The 21826-nt window shown below is 44.9% G+C and overlaps 1 protein-coding gene across 1 annotated transcript in view; it reads right to left on the bottom strand.

Moving 5' to 3' along the window:
• The window catches only part of LOC119441970 (uncharacterized), a 36727-nt gene extending 23497 nt beyond the window's left edge, over positions 1–13230 (bottom strand). The window contains exons 1-3 of the mRNA XM_049661768.1: positions 13174–13230; positions 12942–13021; positions 11466–11555 (exon numbers count right to left, since the gene is read on the bottom strand). Of these exons, the coding sequence (XP_049517725.1) occupies positions 11466–11555; positions 12942–12984 (133 nt within the window). The 5' untranslated portion in view covers positions 12985–13021; positions 13174–13230. The remainder of the gene's footprint in view (positions 1–11465; positions 11556–12941; positions 13022–13173) is intronic.
• Between the last annotated feature and the right edge of the window lie 8596 nt (positions 13231–21826).

The following is a 21826-nucleotide window of genomic DNA, read 5'->3' as shown; positions in this document are numbered from 1 at the left end:
GCTTTTCAACCAAATTCTGCATTCCCAACAAGATGAACAAAACTTAGTACGCTCGCAACTATGTAGCGTTCAAAAAGCTTTGTGTGGCGGCGTCAAGTCATCCTCTTCTCCATCGTATGCAGAGCGCCACTAGGACAGAACAAAGTTCATGCGGGCGACCGCGTGGTTAAGGAGCGTCTGATAATTGCCGTACACGTTCATATAGAACTCTTCCCTGACAAAGTTAGCGATGTGCGACTTGAAGTTGCTCATGCGGACTTCGTTCAAATCGAGGTTGGCTCCGGGCCTGACACCGATGTTGACGGTTTCCACGAACAGAGTGCGCACGAAGCCCGGTCTGTTCGGAGCTGCTGTAACCTCGAGCCGGCCGGTCGTGTTGTAGACGAGGGCATCGACATCCACAGATTTCACTATGCCCAGCAGGTTGTCTCCCTTGGTCTGCAAATGTGTAAGGTGACAAATTGAATTATTTGCTGATCAATTTATTGTTTCTTTAAACGGACACATTCAAAGTATAAGGATCAAACTAGCAATCAGCTTTCTTGTTTTCTTGATATTTGTCAGTTGCATCGGTTTTGAGTTTAGGATGGCCGGATATTCGGTGGCCTCAATTTTAAGCCTGCGATTGAGACGATCATAGACTTATAATGAAATGTACCACCTCTGCATTGGCTGGTAACAGGGTGGTTGGCAGAATGAACAGCAGTGACGACGATGACAGGACATTACTAATTTCAGCGAAGAACTGACGACTACAAAAGAAGGGAGACGTAAGCGACAAAGGCCGTGTTAACAGCCGCCTTTTCGAAATAGATGGAACCAACGTATTTATATTTGCGCTCAAACGCAACACGCGCGCCGTCTGTTGGGACATTCCTTGTGTTGTACAGTATCCGTAAAGAGGTGTTTAGGAGTGTCAAGTTATGCATTGACCAGCATCGCAACTATTGGTGACAGCGTACTGACAATTTTTATACGTCTCTCCAACAGTACCAGGCCTCATGAACCGAGTCTACTCGCTTTATTCAACTTCTTTCCTTTATTGTAGGCTGTGTTGGCTACATAAACGACAAACGTGAAGAAATAAACGCAACATTCTACTAAGTTTGTTCCTTAATCTCATTCTGCTTTTTGATTCTCACTTTTGTTTATGGTCTGGAAGTATCATCATCATCATGATCCCTGTCATCATTATCCTCATTATCACGGTTATCATTATCCTACTGCATACCCAGTACGAGACGAAGGCCTCTGCCGGAGGTCTCCAGTTACACCTGAACTGCGCCAGTTGATACCATCTTAGCTTTCTTAATTTCATTATACGACTTAGTTCACTGCCGCCCTCAGCAGAATGCTCCCCAGTAAAGAGCCAAACTTAAAATTTTCCATTATTTTTTTGAAAGGTAGACCTCCGAATAAGACAACCGAATATACGTATTTGCTTTCGTACATGACGGCGACTTGTGGAGGGCCCTTAACGCTGCGATATAACAGCTGTAAATGAAGAATACGTTCGAGGGCAACAACATCTTTCAAACAGCAACCTGTTACCGATGTCGTCGGACCGAAGCCATAGGAATGGAAGCTCATGTGAACAAATAGCCAGGAGCGGGGCATTAGTTCCGATAGCGAAATCTCCAGCGCCTTTTCAAACGTCACAATGATTTCGGTATTGAGGACGTATTGATCATTAAAAAGCACGCCACGTCAATGTTAATTGCGCTGAATTAATTACGTCATCATGTGCATAGTCATTGGAGCCATACATACGAACAGTGAAAAATATATTCCAGCTCTGATAGCAAAAAATAAGAAAGAAAAAAGAAAAAAGTGGCATGCTTATGAGTTTTTGCTTACACAGAATAGGCATCCTGTTTTATTAACCATTTTTTCCTGACCTAGAAACTTGCTGTTATTCTGCAGTTGCACATACGCGCGAAGTGCTTTGCAAAATGAAATTGTTTTGGCAGGACGTATCCCTGCTGTTCCCCTTTACTTTTCTGCAATCGTACTATCAAGAACATGGACTACCGGACATAGGACCATTGGCACGGACATGAAGTTATCATAACGAGAGTCGTAATGTTCCTGAAAAATGTGAAAATATGCAGACACAAAACGTCAGTAATAAGAAAAAGTTATAAAAAAGGACCGATGACGACGCTTTACTCGATTTAGAAGTGCAAGAAAAGTAAAAACGAATATGCAAATTTTTACTATTCTCCACCAGATAATTTCTTGTAATATCCTCATTGATCCTGCACATGAAAAAAAGAGAACAAATTCGACATGTATATCATACCACGGTGACAAGTTTAGCGAGGATCTCATCGAAGCGGATTGTGCAGGTGACGCTTGTGTTTCCGGCCACCAGAGCGGGTATGCAGTCACCGACGCGGTGCACAGCCGTGTCGAAGTACTTGATTTCACCTCGCGTCACGTTCACTTTCAGGTCGCGGTTAGTGATGGACGTCTTGTGAACCTGAAATCGCATTAACAGTGGCTTTATTATGGATGCCCGCGTACTTCTTCCGTAGAAATGCTACTTTACAAACACTTGTTAAGTGGTCACTGGTCAGTGTGAGCGTCCGTCACATTCCTTTTAATCTTATCTCGCACCTCCTCAATAAAGTTAAAGTTCGCTTTCAAATACACTAAACCCTACTCTGTTCACAACGGTCACTCATTTGCAGCTGGAAATCCTCTAACTTCATTACCCCATATGCCCTTCTGCCATTCTCTTCGTTATCTTCTTTCCATTGATAGACTTTCTATCCTCACATACCTGATATATCTTCTGTACATTGCGTGCGGCCAGATGTCATGCCGATTTCATGCTGAATGCGCCGGTCCTCGTCAAGTCACCTCAGATAAGCAGTGTTAGACTCTGCCCATCCTTACGAGGGCGGCAGCCTGTATAACGTGTAGCGTTAATGGCTTCTACTCTGCCGTGTAGCAGGTAAAATGTTTGCTTTAGGGATGTAGTTATTGTATGTGCGAATCCCCATACTTAACCCCTTCAGCAACACCATTAACACGCGTTCTAAGCAAGTCCACTTTCTTTTCTTTACTTCAAGTTAAATGACTTCACTTAGATTGCAGTCTAAACCACGCGGCCTTCTAGTGCATAACAAAAATTTCCAATGGGCATCATGAGTGGCTCTTTCAGGATTTCATTTCTCCCACCATTTCCTTCAGCGCTGAAGTTTCATGTCAAGATTTTTTATTAGCCCCACAGTAAAGGTTTTTGCGTGCAAGTACAGTCAGGGTTTACTGTTATCGGGTCAAATTTATTAAGGTCAAAGCTTTCGTCCTGTTAATAATATGTACCTTTTCCCCAGACACGTGTTTTAATAGATCACGGATATTTCAGGAGCTATTTCAGAAACGAGACTGAGTCGCCTGTTAAAGTTTCCATCGGTCCGATCCTTGCGTTTAGCGGAGTTAATATCGTTGGCTATAAACGAGCGCATCGAGACCAGATGGCCAGCTGAGAGTGCACATAAATACAGACACCTATAACATGCCTTGAAATGATAGGGAGGCAATGGAGCTGACGGGAACAAGCCAGGTGTTTCCCTAATGAGCACGGGCATCCTTTGCAGCAAGACAACGTCCATGAACTCATTCGCTTGGTTGACACTGCTTGAGCCTCCTGTGGGAAAAATTGGACGCATGACATTTAAGATGACAAAGTTCGCGGTTCGTGATGAATAATAATCTGAATGCTAGCTAAAGCAACGTGGCGTGCAACGCTAAGTTTGTCATCACCTACCTAGGTCTATACGCTGGCACTTGCCTGAATTTTTCGTATTGATACAACAATAACTGCAGAGTGCGTGCTTCGCGCTAACTTGCACATAGATTGCACCTACACGTGTAAAACGAGGCAACGCATTTTAGCTTTTGTGTGTGCCATCTGATGCGTTTCATTTGTCCGTTCACTGCGACAGCGGTTAAACGCTCCGAACTCGGTTTGCTGCGACCATTCGAGAGGCTTTGAGATGCGCATGGCATCGTCGTCAGGTGATCTACTCACTGTAACATTCACCTCCTCGTGACAAAAATACTTTGCACACCATCCACCACCGCTGGGTTTCGACCGCCCGCCAGGGAAACAATGCGCACTAGGGAGATAGTAGATCTAACCACAGAGTTAATGCACATACTTTTTTTCACGGTAGTTATTACACAGCACAAGTACCTTTTGTAGACAGCATCCACAGAGAAACAGGTTAATGCGTCTTTCAGTCTCTACTACTTGCAAGGCCAACACAAGCACCCTACAAAGAGTCGCACGTAAGTTCTTATTCATCCTTGAGATACGCTGCTTAGGCAAGAGTCAGCCTTTGCAGAAAATACTGGACTGGTGGTGACGATAAACACCTTCCGAATATAAAAATACCACTGTTGACTAAGTTCAGTTTGATAATATACGTCCTTTAGACCATAATTTGACGGAGGTTACTGACTGAGGATATTACTGGTTCGGCTGTACAACATGCGGGTTTTCCACAGTGAGGTATCGCACATCATTTGCGCTCTGTTATCTGCGCAGGGTACTGCGTGCCACACCAACTCGGAGAGTGCGTGTTTCTTAAAAAAAAAAAAAAAAACCTTCGCAAGAATAAATGTCTACGCGGGCCGTTCTGAACATTGACCCGCCAGTGCACGCTAGGCGGAGTATTATAATTTATTTATTTATTTATTTATTTATTTATTTATTTATTTATTTATTTATTTATTTATTTATTTATTTATTTATTTATTTATTTATTTATTTATTTATTTATTACTGTGGACTATTTCTGTAGCTTCCACGGAACAAGCAGTTCAAAGAACAAGCACTTCCTGGAATTATTCCCGCGTTCTCTGTGAAAGCTTGCTGCTTTTGCGGTCAATGAATCCAGAGGCTGACAAATCGCCGAAGCTGGCTAATACTGTTGGTTGGCAGTGTGTAAGGCAAGGTTTAAGAAATTGGTTGATACCGAGGAATTTCTCATATAGCTGTGGTTGAGCGTTTCCGGCTTTTCTTTTTATAATAATAAAAGTACCCTCTCTTCTCCGTTTCCGATCCTAAGTTAAGAGAATGCTCTCTCGACGTGCCGAATATTAGCGTCATTTGCCTCCGAACAAGAACTCTGTTTGTCAAACGATGGAAGCCCCACCTTTCTGCGTGGAACTCTCTACAGTAGCTGCCTTGACCTCATTTTTGTTTCGTGCTCCTTCACCAGAAAGGTTAGGTGGTTTTCAGGTATTGAAACGCAGGGAAGTGACCACCTCCCCGCAATATCTTAGGATTGAACGACTGACAGACTCCAAGTTACCCGGCGTCAACCAATGTATCGACTGACCGATGTTCAAATCAATTGTGGAAGACGGCTGTCGTGAAGGCTTGTCCTCTAGCCTAGAGGACACTATAAAGGGTGCCCTAGAAGCTGCCACGCGTTCGCTTTCGAGAATGTCTACACGCACCGAATGTTACATTGAGCTGGAGAAGCTTCGTGCAATTCGTCGCCGTGCAGAGCGAAGATACAGACGTACAAAGTCTGTACATGACTTGAAGTTGGCCAGAATAACTCAAGAAAAATTAAGCCTCGCATGGGCAAACTCACGTCGCAAAGAGGGATGTCGTTCTGCGACTCCTTGCATCCAAGAAACACTCTGTCTCACATATGGAGAACTGTTCGTGGACTCCGTGGAACCCCTCAATAGCGCCACCCTTTCATGTCTTTGGCCCTTCACCAACAATGCAGAGAGATTAATGTCGCTGACGATTTCTGCAGGAGGATTGCTGGCGAAACAAGATTCACCGGAACATCGACGGTCGACCACTCACCGATTTCACACGACCACCACATGGACAGTTCTTTCACTGTGGACGAACTTGAAGCTGCAGTTGGCTTGTGCAAACGCTCATCATCGCCAGGACCCGACGGTATAACCTACCGTGCCCTCTGCAATCTTGGCGAAGATGACTCTGGAAGTGCTTTTGCTCTTGTTCAACAGCTCCAGGCAGACAGGTACGGTTCCCCAGGAATGGAAGACCAGTCGCCTAATTCCACTGCTCAAGCCTGGCAAGTCGGCTGTAGACATTGCATCATACCGACCGACTGCCCTTGCCAGCTGCATCGGCAAACTAATGGAGAGGATGGTTCTAGCACGAGTAGAATGGTACCTTGAATACCTCGAACATTACCAGGTATATCCAGACACAATGGCCGGTTACAGGCGTGGCCGTTCTTCCATAGATAACGTTATCGACTTGGTGACGTACGTCGAGCACCACAAGTCCTGTAAACGATTATCTGCTGCCCTGTTTCTGGATGTTAAAGGAGCGTATGATAACGTAACACACGAAGCGATCTTCAGCACATTTGTGACTGTATGACTTGGCGGCAAGATCTATTTCTGGATTAGCAGCTACCTACGAAGACATCCATTTTCATACTTACTGAGGATGGCCCAACCTCCCAGCATTACAGCAACCTTGGGGTCCCTCCAGGTGGAGTACTGAGCCCAACGCTATTCAATCTAACGCTCATTGGACTCGCCGACATCCTTACATGAACCATTAGGCTCTCCGTCTATGCCGACGACATTTGTATTTGGACGTCGGGCGTGACACGAGTTAAAGGCAGGCACTTTAACATCATCCTACCTTCGAGAACAAGGACTTCAATTGTGACGTGATAAGTGTACAGTGGTGGCATTTCCCAGGAAACCAATGTCTCCATATGTGATATCCGTAGACGGACAGCTGATCTGGTACAGCACAAGTCAGAGATTTTGGGGGTGGTTATTGACAGAAATCTCTCCTGCACCCCTCATGTGAATTATGTGAGAAAACGTCTGACGGGAATTTGCCATATGTTTAAGTTCCTAGAAGGAAAGACCTGGGGAGTGTCAGTACAATCTATGCTGCAACTGTACAGGGTCCTCTTTATTGGATTTCTGCTGTACAGCCTACCGGTCATCTCTAACAACTGCAGAACAAACCTGAATATACGTAATCGAAGGCATCCAAGCCCAAGCCCTCAAGGTATGCCTTGGCCTACCGGGGCGTGCGTCAACGACAGAAGTTATTGCAGTCGCTCAAGATTACGCTAATAAATAGAACGCATATTGCCATTGAAACAATGCGTGTGCACATACGACACTTCGCCCGGACACCTACATATCACCTTGCAAGCCTCCCTGTAGAAAGGCCCCACACGACATTCAGTGCAACTGTTTTCGCGCATCGTGCCTGTCTTACGTCAAGGTACGCACCTGCGGCAAAACCTTCGATTCCTCCATGGTGTGTGAGCCTTACTCAAGTGAACATCACAATCCCAGGACTTCAGAAAAAGTCTGACTTACCGCCATCTGCACTGAAGCAAATTTGTTTACTCCTCCTGTATGAGAAATACAGTGACTACCACACACGTATATACTGACGGCTCAACTACACCAACCTGTTCCGGTGGAGCTGTAATTATTCCAACAACGGGAATAACTCAGTGGCTCAAGACTTCCCATATCACTACGTCTGCAGGTGCAGAGCTCGCGGCTCTCCGCGGTGCGCTTCATGTTATAGATACAGAGAGTCCTGGAAAATGGGTAGTCTTCTGCGATTCAAGGCCAGCCTTACAATGTGTATAGTCGTTTGTCCGACATGGAACTCACGATCAGCTGACGCGGGAAATTGTGGAACTTATTCATCACTTGAGGGAAAAAAGGCCATTATATCTCTTTTCAGTGTATACTAGGCCATTGCGGTATCATGGAAATGATGGCGCAGATAAGGCAGCTCGCACGTCAAACCAAAACCGCCACGTCCCCGTTCTTCTTTTAAGGACCGACGCTGCGAGACAACTTCGCATTTTAGCACGCACACTCTCGTTAGCTGAGAGGAATACTGTACATACAAGGCGCACCAGACTGCACAGACTAAATCCTTCACTGCAACTCGGACCTCCGGTCGGACTGCACAGACGCGAGGCGTCTCTTCTGTGTCGGTTGTGGTTGGGAGTTGCCTTTACTAAAGCTTATTCGACACTAATTGGAATGGCTTACAGTACTGGATGTGATGTCTGCGGATGCGAGGAGAACATTGACCACTTATTGTGCCGCTGTCCTCAATTTGAAACAGAAAGACAATCTATGACTAACGCATTCAGGAAACTAGATGATCGCCCTATGAGTGAACAGATTATACTACAACACCGTCCCCACCGATCATCGGCTCAGAAGGCAGTGAATGCACTTTTGTGCTTTCTGAGAGCGTCTGGTTTGTACGAGCGCCTTTGACTCTGCAGTATGGTCCGTGCGCGTCTCCATGCCCCAACCCGCTCTCTCTCCCTTCTTTCTCTTCCCTTCTCCCTTCCCCCAGCGTAGGGTAGCCAACCGCACTCTTGACTGGTTAACATCCCTGCCTGCCTTATATCCCTCCCTCACTATCTCGACGTCTACACTTGAAACAGGTAAAACAAGGAGGTTAAGGGCCGCGGTACTCAATGTTGGCCAATCAATCCAATGTGATCGTCAAGAGACAACCAGCACCAAGTTTTCAAGAACAGCGTATAGTGCAGATAGTCACGCAGCTCTTGCTGCAGGGCTTGGATCGCGTCAGCGCCACAAACAGCGACTTTGCCGATCCTCTTGTAGATCGAGAAGCCACGCGGCATTTCAGACTTCACATTTAGATCAATGATACGCAGGTTAAACCAGAAGGACGTGAGTGCCACCGTGTGCCCCATGCTGCCTCAAACGTTCCTTACGACACTGCCATTCCACGTTTGTGCCAAAACTTTACAGTACGACTAAAATGTCATGGCGAGTTCGGACCGTTCTTTTTTTAAAATGCGAAGCATTTCTTTCCGGCGGCTCTGTCCGTCCGTCCCGCGTCCAACACCCCCACAGCATATGCGCGTACCCTCCCCCCCTCTCTCTCCTCTCCTACGCTCCCCCCTTTCTGTCCTCTAGGAATCTTGTACGGAGCGGCGCCCGCGTGCCACACCCCACACCCCACAGCGCATGCGCGTCCCCTACCCATCTCTTTCCTCTCCTACGCCCCCCCCCCCTTTTTCTCCTCTAGGAATTCTCTATGGAGCGGCGCCCGCGTGCCACACCCCCACAGCGCAGGTGCATGCCCTCCCCCTCTCTCTCCTCTCCTACGCTCCCCCCTTTCTCTCCTCTAGGAATCCGGAGCGGCGCGCACGACAGGTGGGGTGACAGCTGCATACTCCGCTGGGGGCGCCACGGTAGTTCCGCGGTGTGAAAATGACGGAGCGCGCGCTCCTCATTCTCTCTCCTGTGCAACGCCACGATGAGCGCTCGGGCCTTTGCCGCGAAACCATCTCCCGCTCAAGCTAACCATCTACCCGCTGCTTCGCATCCACACATGGTTCCCTTTAGCGGGAGATGGGGTAATTTTTTTTCGTCCACAAGGTCCAGCATGACGGCAACATCATTGCAGCAGCCTCGACCCTCCTCAGTCCATTCCTAGAAGATCTCTCCTAGCTGCATCACAAGCAAAGAGCAGACAAAACAAAAGAGCAGACATCGCACACAAGCGTGTCCTCCGATTCTAGCTGTTTCAATATTGTGCTAACCGAGTCCAGCCGTTCCCTCACCAATTTCATCTTAATCAGGAGGTCATGCTTTTCTTCACTGACATAACCACAGGCTCCAGCTTCTTGAATTTTAACTCGATACCGTTAAGGGCCCCGTGTCGCAGAAAATCCGGCGTCGGCGTAAGCATCAGCCTCCGGGGGAAATAATTAAAGCCGAACCTCACCATCCCGAACCACTCCGACTGGATGGGCCTTCGCGTGGCGGAAGGGGTCAGTGAACGAAAATTGAATTTCTCAAAGTAAAATTCGTCAGAAAAATCTAAAGTATGACTTAACCACAACCTAAAGACGTGGTAGCGTCGATTATAATTTGAATATACGAGAAAAAAGCCTGATAAGCAGCCAGGAATCTTTGAATGCTATCGCGTTCCACTCTTAGAGGCGAAGCTTAAGCGTCCTCCAATTTTGATGGTGTTTCGCTGTGCTTTGATTCTAGGCAACATTGAGGGTAATGTTGAAAACCTAGCCTTTCTACATTTTGATCGGGCCCCATGTCGCAGAAAATACGATGTCGTTGTCGGCGTCAACGGCATCCAATAACGCTGTCGCGTTCCACTCTTAAAGGCGAAGCTTAAGCGTACTCCAAGTTTTTTTCGCCCTTCGCGTCACCACTTTTCCCGAAGGCAAGAATGAAGTGTGAAGTAGTCAAGCACATCAGTGTACTTGACTCAGTGCTTGACTACATCACACTAGCAAGTGTGAACACATTTCACGCAGTGACGCGTAGAAAGAGAACCACCTGCTAGAGCAAACAGTGGTCGGTAACGTTCAAGTACCTCAGTTACTCCTGTACCAGGTGGTTCCTGTACCCGAACTTTTTCGGTTAAACCCGAAATTCGGCAAATAAGTTCATCAGAACTTTATCGGTTACAGCTGAACCCAAGCCATAGCATGAAAGTGAAACGTGTATTCTAAGAAGCAGTGGCACCTTCGTTGCACATGCACAAATGCAAGTACATACATGTGCGCAGTCTTTTATTAATTGCACTTTCACTCGGAGAACGAAGCATAGCAAGCACTTCAGGCCTGTGCTGCTGCGCAGCGTAAGCAGCACCCCGGAGGTTAGTCCAGGTGTCATAGGCACAGGCGCCACATGTTCAAAGGTGAGTAGAAGTGCAAAAACTGGCGTCAGCCGGCGCGGCGCCACCGAACGGTGACGGTGGTCGGGAATCACGTACCTTCGAAGCACCACGAACGCTGTTGTCCGCAGATGCCGATTAAGACCGCAAGACACTCATAAGAACTAGCATCTTTACTAGCCTTATATGTGCTCAGGCTGCCAGCCATGTCGTCTACGAAATTACTCCATGATAGAAGAAATGATACCGGAATGTCATTATTGCAACAAATATATGTCACGAAGAACACAATAACGCCTTAATAAAGCGAACCTTTCTATGCCTATTTTTCTAATAATCAATTAGGCACAGAAAGGCAAAACATCGTCATCTCGGGGATTTGAGTGATGATGATTGCATGACGTACAGTGCTCAGCGATTGAAAAGACAGCATGGCGGCCGGCGCTTTTTGCGCCACCGGTGATCCCTGGGTGATCGCTGAGGGGCCCGAATGCAGTTACGATGCATCAAAAAGATTCTCGCTTTCATGTGACACAAAAACGCATCATCTCAGTGTCCCTAGTGGCCACCGGTGACGCAAGAACAAGCTGGCCGATATGTTGTACGGGTATCGCGTTTCAATCGCTGAAAATAAATCCATGCGTACACACATGGGATTGATTTTCGGTGGAGTCCGGCATAAAACACTTTCGTGTTGAAAAAGGGTACAGGCGGTGCTGCAAAAGGATGTGAACGTAATAATTTTGATGCATTTATATAAATAACTTGCCTTTAGGTGGTGATGTGTCTCTCTCCAACAGTCCCAGGAAATCTTGCACGCTTTCTTGGTATCTGTTCCTGTCGTCAGCCTCTGCGTGACCTATACGTGTCCACGCGGTTTGTCAGTCAGTATGCATTTATGAACATTCCTAATCTACAGCGAGCTTCCAACACACCAAATTCCAAGGCCGCAGATGTAGAAGTTCCGTGAAAAATAAAAGTACAGCTTCAATAAGCCAATGTGGCTGCTTGTCTTCATTGCAAATATAAAAATTTCAGGTACACTTCAGTAAGAAAATATATGTACCTGCACGCTTGTTCTGAACAATATATTCTTCTGTAAACCTATATGAGTTAAAATGTTTAACGGCTCACTAACTTTGATCCATAGTGGATTCCTAGCATGTTTCCTTACGTTTTATTAAAGACACGCGCTGAAGGCCGGGCGCTGTGTTCGAAGTGTAGAAATAAGGGAGGACTGGAGTGATATTCCGCTATGATGAAACAGACGAAGGCAGTCAAAATGTGGTCGAAGTCTGGCAGTTGATACGTCTGGTTTGGTATCAGAAGTGGTTATCGTTTTTGGTATGATCTCAGGTCAGACACAGAACCCGAGTTCTACTGAGAGGTCATGGACTGGAAATGCATCGGCAGAGCTCTCGCTAACTCTTCTGATAGAATATTTTCGTGAGCGCTACATCCATAGAGTGGTTCACGTGGACCTAAGGTTTCATGAGCTTCATAAGCATTGAATCAAATTACCCTTTACTTACTAAGAATTTCGGAAGAAATCTGCCCTAATGGCTCTTATGAAACATCTACTTGCTTCTACACCTTCACATTTCAAGTGCACATTATGAACGTCAACACGAAACCAAATTAAGAGAAAGCGTTAGGGAAAGATGGACACACGTCAGAAAATGGGCAAGTCCATTATATTTTAAGTGGTTCATTTTTGTCATGGTCTTCGCTAATAATAACCATAACCTTCATGTCCAGCTTTTATTACTACTGGGTACATTGAAGCCAGTAGTATACGTCACTTGTATTCAATTTCATACATAGCGCTTAACTGTAGGGAACCGTCAATACAACGAAAGCATTCGCGTTTGTACATGATCATATGTGCGTACATCGTTTGTTGGTGCGCTCGTGTTCTACGCATTTAACCAGACAAACAGAAAGTAGCCTAGTATTTTCTTCTGGAGAAAATATTTGCTCAAAAGAAATGGTACCATTGTTATTATTTTTTTTCTTGAGCGCAGGCTGAACTTCTGTTTCTTTACACGCGTTAAACAGTCATGATAAAACGAGAGTTCCCATTTCAGCTACCACCGCCTCGAATAAAACCATTTATTAGCCGTGAAAGAGAGCAACTGTATGTTTTGTGTAGAAGCACATCGCATAAAGGGATGGGCCCAATAAGGCCTGCAGCGGGCAAAACTTTTTTTTTACGTGGATAAAAAAGAGATCGTGCAACACTCACCGAAGTACGCAATGACACAGAGCAGCGCAAAAAAATGCTTCATTATTTTGTCGTTGTTGTTGTTGTTTTCTAGTTCTTTACTGAAAAGAGAAGAAAGAAAACAAATAGTTTTCAGATCAAGAGTCGGTAGCATTACAATGTATGTGAGCGAACGTTGTATATTTAGAAAATAACGTTTTTTTTTAAGTATGACACCTAACCATACGGCACATAACCAACTCTCCCAGATTACCGTCCTTCAACATAACCAATTTGTCGCGTTTCTACGACAGAAGAGACTGAAACTGAGGCCACCTTGGCCGAGACCTTTTTCGTTTGCTACAAGGAGGGAGGGAGGTAGATTTGGTAGTTGCGCCACATCTGTTGGAAGAAAACATCTCCTTGAACATGACTCTTTTGAGATATACTTTCCATTCGAGGTTTCCGCTTTCCGGTATCTTATTTATTCTTTCTTATTCACGACCGGTCTAATCTTGTCTCTTTAGAACGAAGAAGAGAGAGAGAGAGAAGGAAGGGGGAAACCTCCCTACCATTCCCTCTTCATTTCTCTTTCTCTCTTCTTCGTCACCCTACCACCGAATTTCTGTATTGGCGAGCAGAATAACTATACTGCGTTGTGGAAAATACAGCGGGCTGTTCGTCCAGGGTATGCATGTATGTCCAGGGTATAAATAGCCAAGACAGATTAGCGTGACAAAAGTGCTAATGTCGGGTCACATTCGCCGTAATGTTTTGTCATCGTTAAAGCAAAATACTATTAATGCTATCGAGAGAAAAAATTCAGATAAGAAAAGTACTATTGCTAACGTAAGGGAGGTGTAAAGAGAGAGAGAGAGAGAGAGAGAAATGTAAAGGGATAGGTAGGGATGTTAACCAAGGGAGTGCCCGGTTGGCTACCCTACGCTTGGGAAGGGAAAAAGGGAAGGGCGGTGTAGTGCATATACTATAGTTATGCACTATAGTTTTCGGAATGCGCACCCTGTAAGAACGTTCAAATATTACGCTACACAAGCATGTCACTTGCAATCAGAAGTAGGCGCTGTGGTTAAGTGTGGCCGTTGGCCATGTCATGCTCAATACGCCTGATGTCGTCTTACATCGACGCTAGCAGCATTTGGCTCGGTCACACTTTGAATGAGAGACTTTCCAATACACCGAGTATGTACAGAGAGAACCTCCATAATAGTGTACAGGGTATAATTCACTTATCCGCCTTGAGCGAGACCACCACGGTGTGCGTCGCGTGGCAGTGTATGCGCTTTTGCTTCACACCGGGCAAATTGCAAGCCAACAGAATGATTTAGCGCAATGGAATTTTGCTAATGTGTACTCTCGGGAGGTACAATGCGCACTGCGACAATTGCTTACGGGAAAGGCAACCAGTAGCAACTCGTGTGTCGCGGATTGCTCCGGCAAGTTTGCAGTTATGCAATCGTTTTGTTAAGCAAATGCACTAGTCTCCGCAAACTCTTTAACTCTTACGCAACCTTGCCAGCCTTTGGTGGCTATAGCGTATACGTATCGGGGTAACTTGTAACACCTGGGTAACGCCTGGACAAAAAAGCAGCTATCAGAAACACCGAACGCTCACGACCGCATATCTGCCAGCAACAATTTTGGTTACGTTATTGTGACGCCCCATCACACTATCACCGAATTTCTGTATTGGCGAGCAGAGTAACTACTGCGTTGTGGAAAGTACAGCGGGCTGTTTGTCCAGGGTATGTAACAGGGCCTTATGACGCATCGGTTCAGCAAAATCTTGTCATGTATCACGTATTTTACCAAATAACAAGAATAAGGCGGGTTTCGGAAAGTTGGTATACTATGGATTCCACTACAGTTAAATGATTAAGATTACAATAAAACAAAAATCTGGCCGCAATACTCGCAGACAAATGCGTAGGCTCGTCCGATCATGATACCACAATGAGGCGGCCACGGCTCTCCAGTGGTGAGCTTACCCTTTTCCACCAAAAGCTTGTGAACACTAGAACTTCCAAACCTATACGACCTCTTCTTTTCCACCGCATAGCCGTCACTATACAAGATAAGGCGAGCCGTCTGCGGGCCGCTAGTAGGCGCATTAGGTTTATGCTGTCCTTAAGTGTGTTAGTGGCAATGTAGCTCTCGTTTCGTCGGCTTGGCAGTTATATGCTGTGGCACTGCCGGCCGAATGCCAGTATAGTTAATACTAGTTGCCCTACTTTGAAAATATGCAGCGCATGAGAAATGAACGCAGAAAGAAACAAGAAAGACGCCACTGCACTTTTCAGGGGTGCGGCGAAAATTTACGAAGGCCATGGCATTGCGAACTAGGCGTCATGCACTGTTCTTTGAACCCACTGATGCGCTGTTTAGTTCGTCGTTTACTTAAAGGTCTGCCGTTGTATCAGAATGGAAATGCCAAACAATCAGCTTTTTTGTCCTGCTTTTATGTATATATATATATATATAGCACTGTATTTACCATATACAGTGCTCCTAGCACGTACATTGAGTTGTAGCACTGAATCGTGATCTGGAATTTCTTAAGCCGCGAATGCCAGTCAAACATTGAAAATTGAACTTCCTGTCTTCTGCTAAACAGCCATAGGGTTCACTTATCCGCTGCAGCGGATGTTCGCCCAACGCTAATTAATTCACGACGCACGCGCACTCTCGCCCCGATACTAAGGGAGCGGGACGTGAGCATGCACAATATACAAGACATGAAGGGGGCAAACAAACTCACGCAACCCAACCGAGGCCTCTGCCGACTGTCGCAGTCTGTCACTGATATAGCACTGAGGGACCGAGAGACAGACGTGCGCGATTTCATGACGTCACCTCCTTTTCCCTCCTTTCTTCGCTTTCTGAACTTTTATCTCGATCGCGCGTTTTCCCGCCTCAAGCGTCGGGTTTCGTCCAAAGGGTTTGGTGAAGACGACGAAGGCCACGACGTTGCAGTCTAGGCGTCGCACGCTTATTTTTCCACACCCACACTTAAATGAGCCGCTATTTAGTTGCTCGGTTACGTTAAATTCGTGCATCGTCCCTCGTCCATGCAAGAGACAAATACACCGCGCTGAAGTAAGTATGTAGTACTGGCGCTCTCTATGACTGCTGCAATAAATCACTGACGGCTACGGCTCTCTAGCTTTAGGAAAGTGAGTTTGTTAAGTATTCTACGGCGTAGAGAGACTTTTTTATTGCCTAATAAATACGTAGGCATCAACGCGTTGACTACTTAAGCGCTTTGGAGCGCTTCTAATTGCACTAAGAGCTTCGCTGTAAGCAGATTACACTGTGCAATGAGAAGTCCAGTTAAGGAGCATGGAGCTCACGCTAAAATAGTGCAACAGCAGTGTGACGACAGCTTCAGGCCGTGCATGGAAAACAACCAAGATAGCAAGCGAAAAAAAAAGTTAAGTCCAGAAGCAAAAGTAACATGTAATACGTGGCTTGTGCAAGAATGTTAGCTTGGTAAGATGAAAGCTTTGTCTGTGCTTGTAATAAAGGCCTGTCCATCTGACATCTTTACCTGCGTTTCATATTTTACTTTGTTCGCCGCGTTAGTCTATTAGGTGATTTCTGACGGACTTGGGTTAACGCGTCATAATTTTTATTTTCATTTTAGCACGCCGATCGGTCGTCACACACCACCTACTACATCTGTTGTCATTGCAGCCAGCGGTCATAGCTTAGCAAAACACAGATAATCTCGGTAGAACTGAACGGATAAAGCCGTACGGTCCATTAGCCAGATTCTTGATTCTACTCGTGTATGTTGAGTCTTTCGCAGCCTTTCTTTTCCTAAATTTGCAAAACATGAATGAGAAAGATTGCTGTGGTTGGTACAAAGATACACAACTTGACACATAATTAGGACCTGGAGTATAGCGTAAATCGTGATGCGTGGCATAGCGCGGACAACGTGTTCAGTACCACGATCTCAGTCGCTTTTTCCAGAACGCGAAAAAAAGGAATGGAAGAAAACAACAAAACAGTTAATTCCTTCAGTCATGAAGTGCGATGAACTGTGAGTAGATCTTTCCATGTTCCATTCTTTTGTTCCTTATCGCCTGAGACTCAACTGAAAGTAAGTCGAGGAAACACGATGACGCTTTGCAAATGTTCTAATGAGTGTTTAAAAATACAAAGAAAAAATATCCGTCTATTGTACGTACAGTCAGATATACTGCAGAAGGTTTGAAACTGAGTGGCGACTTGGGCGAGCTGGTTATGCATTGCGAAATAGTTTTCTCATTATGTCCGCGTCAGTAGTAATTGAGATCGCTGGGAGATGCCTTCGTCCTGCAGTGATGATTATGATGCCTATATATGTCAGCGCAATAAACATTTCGCAATAAAAACTCATGTTGTAGGTACATTACAAGAATACGAGAATACCAGAATTGTGCGAAAAGGCAGGATAACAAAAGACAACACAGCACAGACTAACAGCAACTTTATTGGAAAATACGCATGCGCGTATAGAAAGAACTAAAACCACAAGCAAAAGTTCAATATTGGCTGCAGGCATTACGGGAAAAGCCCCATTCGGCAGAACCCATCTCACAATGACTGTCGATGGTAATGCGTTTAGCACTGAGTAAATTTTGCGACAGAACGTACTGCCGTCATCGAAACGAGTTACGTATGAGGCGTGTACTGCAGCGGAACTCCTCTATCGCGCTTCCTTTAGAGCACTCCACGCCATCTGGTGGCGGCGCCGCGAAGACTACGCATGGCTTCCGAAATGCTTGGCGCACCGGTGCGCGCGAATGCTGAGGAATGCACCATGCGGCAGCCCGGCTGCGTGTTTCTGTTTGCGCCCAAGCCCATTGCTCGACCGCTGGCGCCACCATGTGCCGCTCGCCCGTACCATGTTTCTAGCCGCCACCGTTGGAACGGAAAACACGCTGGGCTGGTGGTGACTAGGCACGACTGTGGCTGCTGTTAAGGGATCGATGGTATTCCTAAATAAACGCATCACTGTTTTGATGATCCAAATATAATCTCACTATCAGGGAGGGAGCAGTCTACCTGACTGGAACAGTATTTTTTTATTTGGGGTGTTGCTACACTGCGCTCCGCAACACCCCAACGACCGTCACTTCGCGTCGGCGCCCGGCACCGCGGCTTCCGCCACAGCACCGGTGTTCAACCGACCGCGCCGACAAACAGAGAGGGGAAAAAAGCGTGATACCAAGAAAAAAAATTTCTAGCCAAGGATTTGAACCCGCGTACGCCTGCTCTCAAAGCGAGCGTCGTAACCACTAGGCCATACAGCCACTTTTTTTTCTTTATTACATGGGAGCAGAATCTTCAGAAACACAAGAAACAAGGCGCTACAGGTACATATTCAAAAGTCAGGCAAGCATGTGCACGCGTCCAATAAAGGCATCCAGTCCGGCGCTGTTTCTTGAGCAGCATACACACTACGAACGTAGGCAGCAGATTTCCGAAAAAAACGACCGAGTGCTTCGCGGTGGTTCAGCGTGTCTGTCACCCATTCTACTGCGCCAAAGATTATGTAGACCAAGTACTTTGAACATGTCATATGGTGGGTCACAGGGATCTTTAAAAGGTAAGAAACGAATTGTGTATAGTGTGATGTCTAAATATTTTTTAAGTGTTCTTTGGAGAATGTCCCAGAGAACACGGCATCCCTACAATCGACAAAACAGTGATCAATCGTTTCATCATGTGGAAACAAACCAGGTTTTGACAGGAATGGTTGCCGAATCTAAGTTAAAGAAAAAAAGTTTTGATCCCTAGAGGAATGATCATTCGACGGACACGTTTAAGTACATCTAAGTAGCAACATTCCAAATAAGGCGCACGATAATGGGGAACAGGAAACAATGTGTCTATCAGTGCAGCAGAATTTTACTTACGGGATGCAGTGTAAATATGATCTAAGCTGAAGCTAGCTTTAAGAAAGTGAAAGCCTTGAACAACCTCTTTTAAGAAGCCCCAAGGAGCAGGTGGTACATCTCTGACAGTTGACGGCACAACTATTTCTGGAAGGGAATTCATTAATCGAAGTTGTAACATTTCTCATAGAAAAGGACTGTTTACATCACGAAATATGAATAACCGGGAGACAAGTTGCCTAACAAAAAGGTGAACTGGGCCAAGACGACCACTCTCAAGAGGAAGAAAAAGGTTATCATGCCGCATGGCGTCAACACGTGAGCTCCATAGATAGGTGAGCTCACGTGTATGTATGGAGCTCACATACGTGAACTCCATACATACACGATGGAAAGCTTGCAACCTAGGTCGCGAGCAGTGCAATACCTGCAGGACATACATAAGTCGAGCTGCTAGAAACAGATTGCAAGCTTCAGCTCGGATAAATATGGACAACTGCCACCCCTGCCAGTTGTTAACATTACGTTGTACTTTTGCAACTTCCGCTGACCAGTGTGGATTTCTGTGGCGATATTGAGAGAGGGGTACACCTAAGTACTTAAAGTCTTGCCTCCACTGAATACCTGCGAAGTGAGTTGGCATTGTACACCATAGACCGAACGAAAATCCTGAACTCTTCTCAAAGTTCACCGCGAACTGCCGGTTGCCAAAACAAACCGACACCAAACAATGATCACTGAAGAACACAGGGTGCACACTGTAGCCGTATAGTCTAGGGAGTATAGGTAAAGATACAGAAATCCGATAAAGCCTTGCATGAGATGTACCTTAAAAATGTGTGTAGCGAAAAGAGACTTTTTCATGACCCCCTACATCAACAAGCTCTTAGTCAGATGTCATGGCATTAAAAACGTCAACACTGGTATCATGGCGTTGCCTTGTAGACGACCGATCCTGACCACTACACACACAAAGTCACCTAAGACAACCAATACACGGTCATTGCGTAAGTGCTGGTTGAATGAGAGAAGCATTTCCGTAGCAACTAAAAAAGGCAAAAGTAATCCCGATTCACAAAAATGCGGACGGAACCAGTCCTTCTAACGATTGACAAATCTCCATTATGCTCCTTTTCAGTAAGGTGGTAGAAAAATGCATAGAAAAACGGTTAAATAAATATCTATCTAAATTTAATACCGGGTGTTCAAAATAAGTTTTATGGAATTTTTAAAAATCGGCTGTGGCAGGTAGCATAATTCTTATCGTAGAGCTGGGTTATTCGAAAAGGCAGTAATTAGTAGCCGGAGAAACATAAACAAATAATCAACCAATTAACAAAAATTGACTAATTAACTTCTTAGTTAATTACTTTACGACACATATTGCAATTTACGAATTGTAGCCGGTGAGTTTGCAAGACGTATCCACTTGAAATGAATTTCCGGGATGACACCAGTTTCGAGATATTATTTCCCAAAGAGCGGGACGAAATACATGGGCATTCTAGTTACTTTTGTGCTTCAATGTATAAAACAGCATTTAGGCAAAAAGGTAAGTGGAACAACAGTGCATTTTTACGGCAAGTTTGATGGCGCATATCTCCAAACTGGTGTCACTCTGGAAATTCACTCCAAGTGGATACGCCCGACAAGCTCACCAGCTAGAATTCGTAAATTGCAATATGTGTAGTAAAGTAATTAACTAAGAAGATAAGCTCACATCGCTAATTGGCTGCGTAGCACAGCTCGTGAAATAAGAATAACGCTGAAAACGCTACATTATTTTACGACCCCAACATTGCTAACGGTTTATTTTGCTTTTGTTCACAGTCATTTTACCTACTGTATTGTGACATGGGGTGGTACATTTCCTGCACACATTACCCCATTACAATACATACAAAATCAAGCAATCAGGATTCTCACCTTCAGTTCATTTCATTGCCGTGCCTCTCAACTACTTCGCAATTACTGAAAGATAACGATTGCTGATCTGTACGAATTTCATCTTGTTATCATTTTGAATCAATCTCTTAATAACCTCTTGCTATGTAAAATATTAAGCATATTCAAACTTGTTAACGGTAATACAACTAGATTTGCTTTCAACCATAATTTGCTTTTACCTTTAATTGGAACTAATTACGGCAGACAAACAATATCCTTTTCGAGCATATCATTTTGGAATCGCCTCCTGACTCCCATCAAACAAACCACTTCGTTATCTCAGTTTAAAAGCAAAGCTTTTTTTAACAGATGGTTGATTTCTTTCTTCTCACATTACTTCCTCTGAGACCTCCTTCTGTATCTTCATTTATGTAACAGATTTTGTAGCTGAATAAAATATTCTGATTCTGATTCATATAGCTGTCTACTAATATGCTATCGCAAGCCGTGCTTCGCCTTTCGAGCGAAACACCGACTTTTTTCTTCTACCAAGGAATCACAGAATATATCTACCATTAGTGCGCATTATGCACCATCATAATTGCCAGGAAGCAAGACTGACAATTAACATAAAATTCAAGAAGTTTATAGCCATCTGTATCTGAATGCAATAAATATTGTGCGTTACTCTTCTACGCCTATATTGTAGCATTCGCAAATTACAATTTTGCTGATATTTTGTGCCTTTATTACAGTCTCCACGTATTTTGCTGTTACTGAGCGCTTTTACTGTTATACCTGTTGAGGGAAATTTTTACGTGATTGCCTCGAATTCACAGAGCACTCAAGCTTCAAAATCAACGAAATCTTGGGTTCCTTGCATTTATATCAAGCGGCTTTCCTTTACCTATCATTATTTTACATGAGTTGAGCTTCAGGCTCAACATGTACCAGGGTCTCCAACAGCTGTCTCACTGGTGTCTCATGTTATCAGATCACTATCCTTAGGGGTTTGGCAGTACAAAAGCATCACACATTCACATGCTTAAAGGGAATGTTTCCTTGAAGAAGGAAATTAAAACACACAAGTCTCGTCATTATGAATAACATCAATATTTATTCTGGGAGAAACAGCAA

Source organism: Dermacentor silvarum, chromosome 2 (genome assembly GCF_013339745.2).
Source record: "Dermacentor silvarum isolate Dsil-2018 chromosome 2, BIME_Dsil_1.4, whole genome shotgun sequence".
NCBI classification, from domain to species: Eukaryota; Metazoa; Arthropoda; class Arachnida; order Ixodida; family Ixodidae; genus Dermacentor; species Dermacentor silvarum.
The sequence above is the reverse complement of the archived record's forward strand: the minus strand, read 5'-3'. Positions and strand labels throughout refer to the sequence as shown.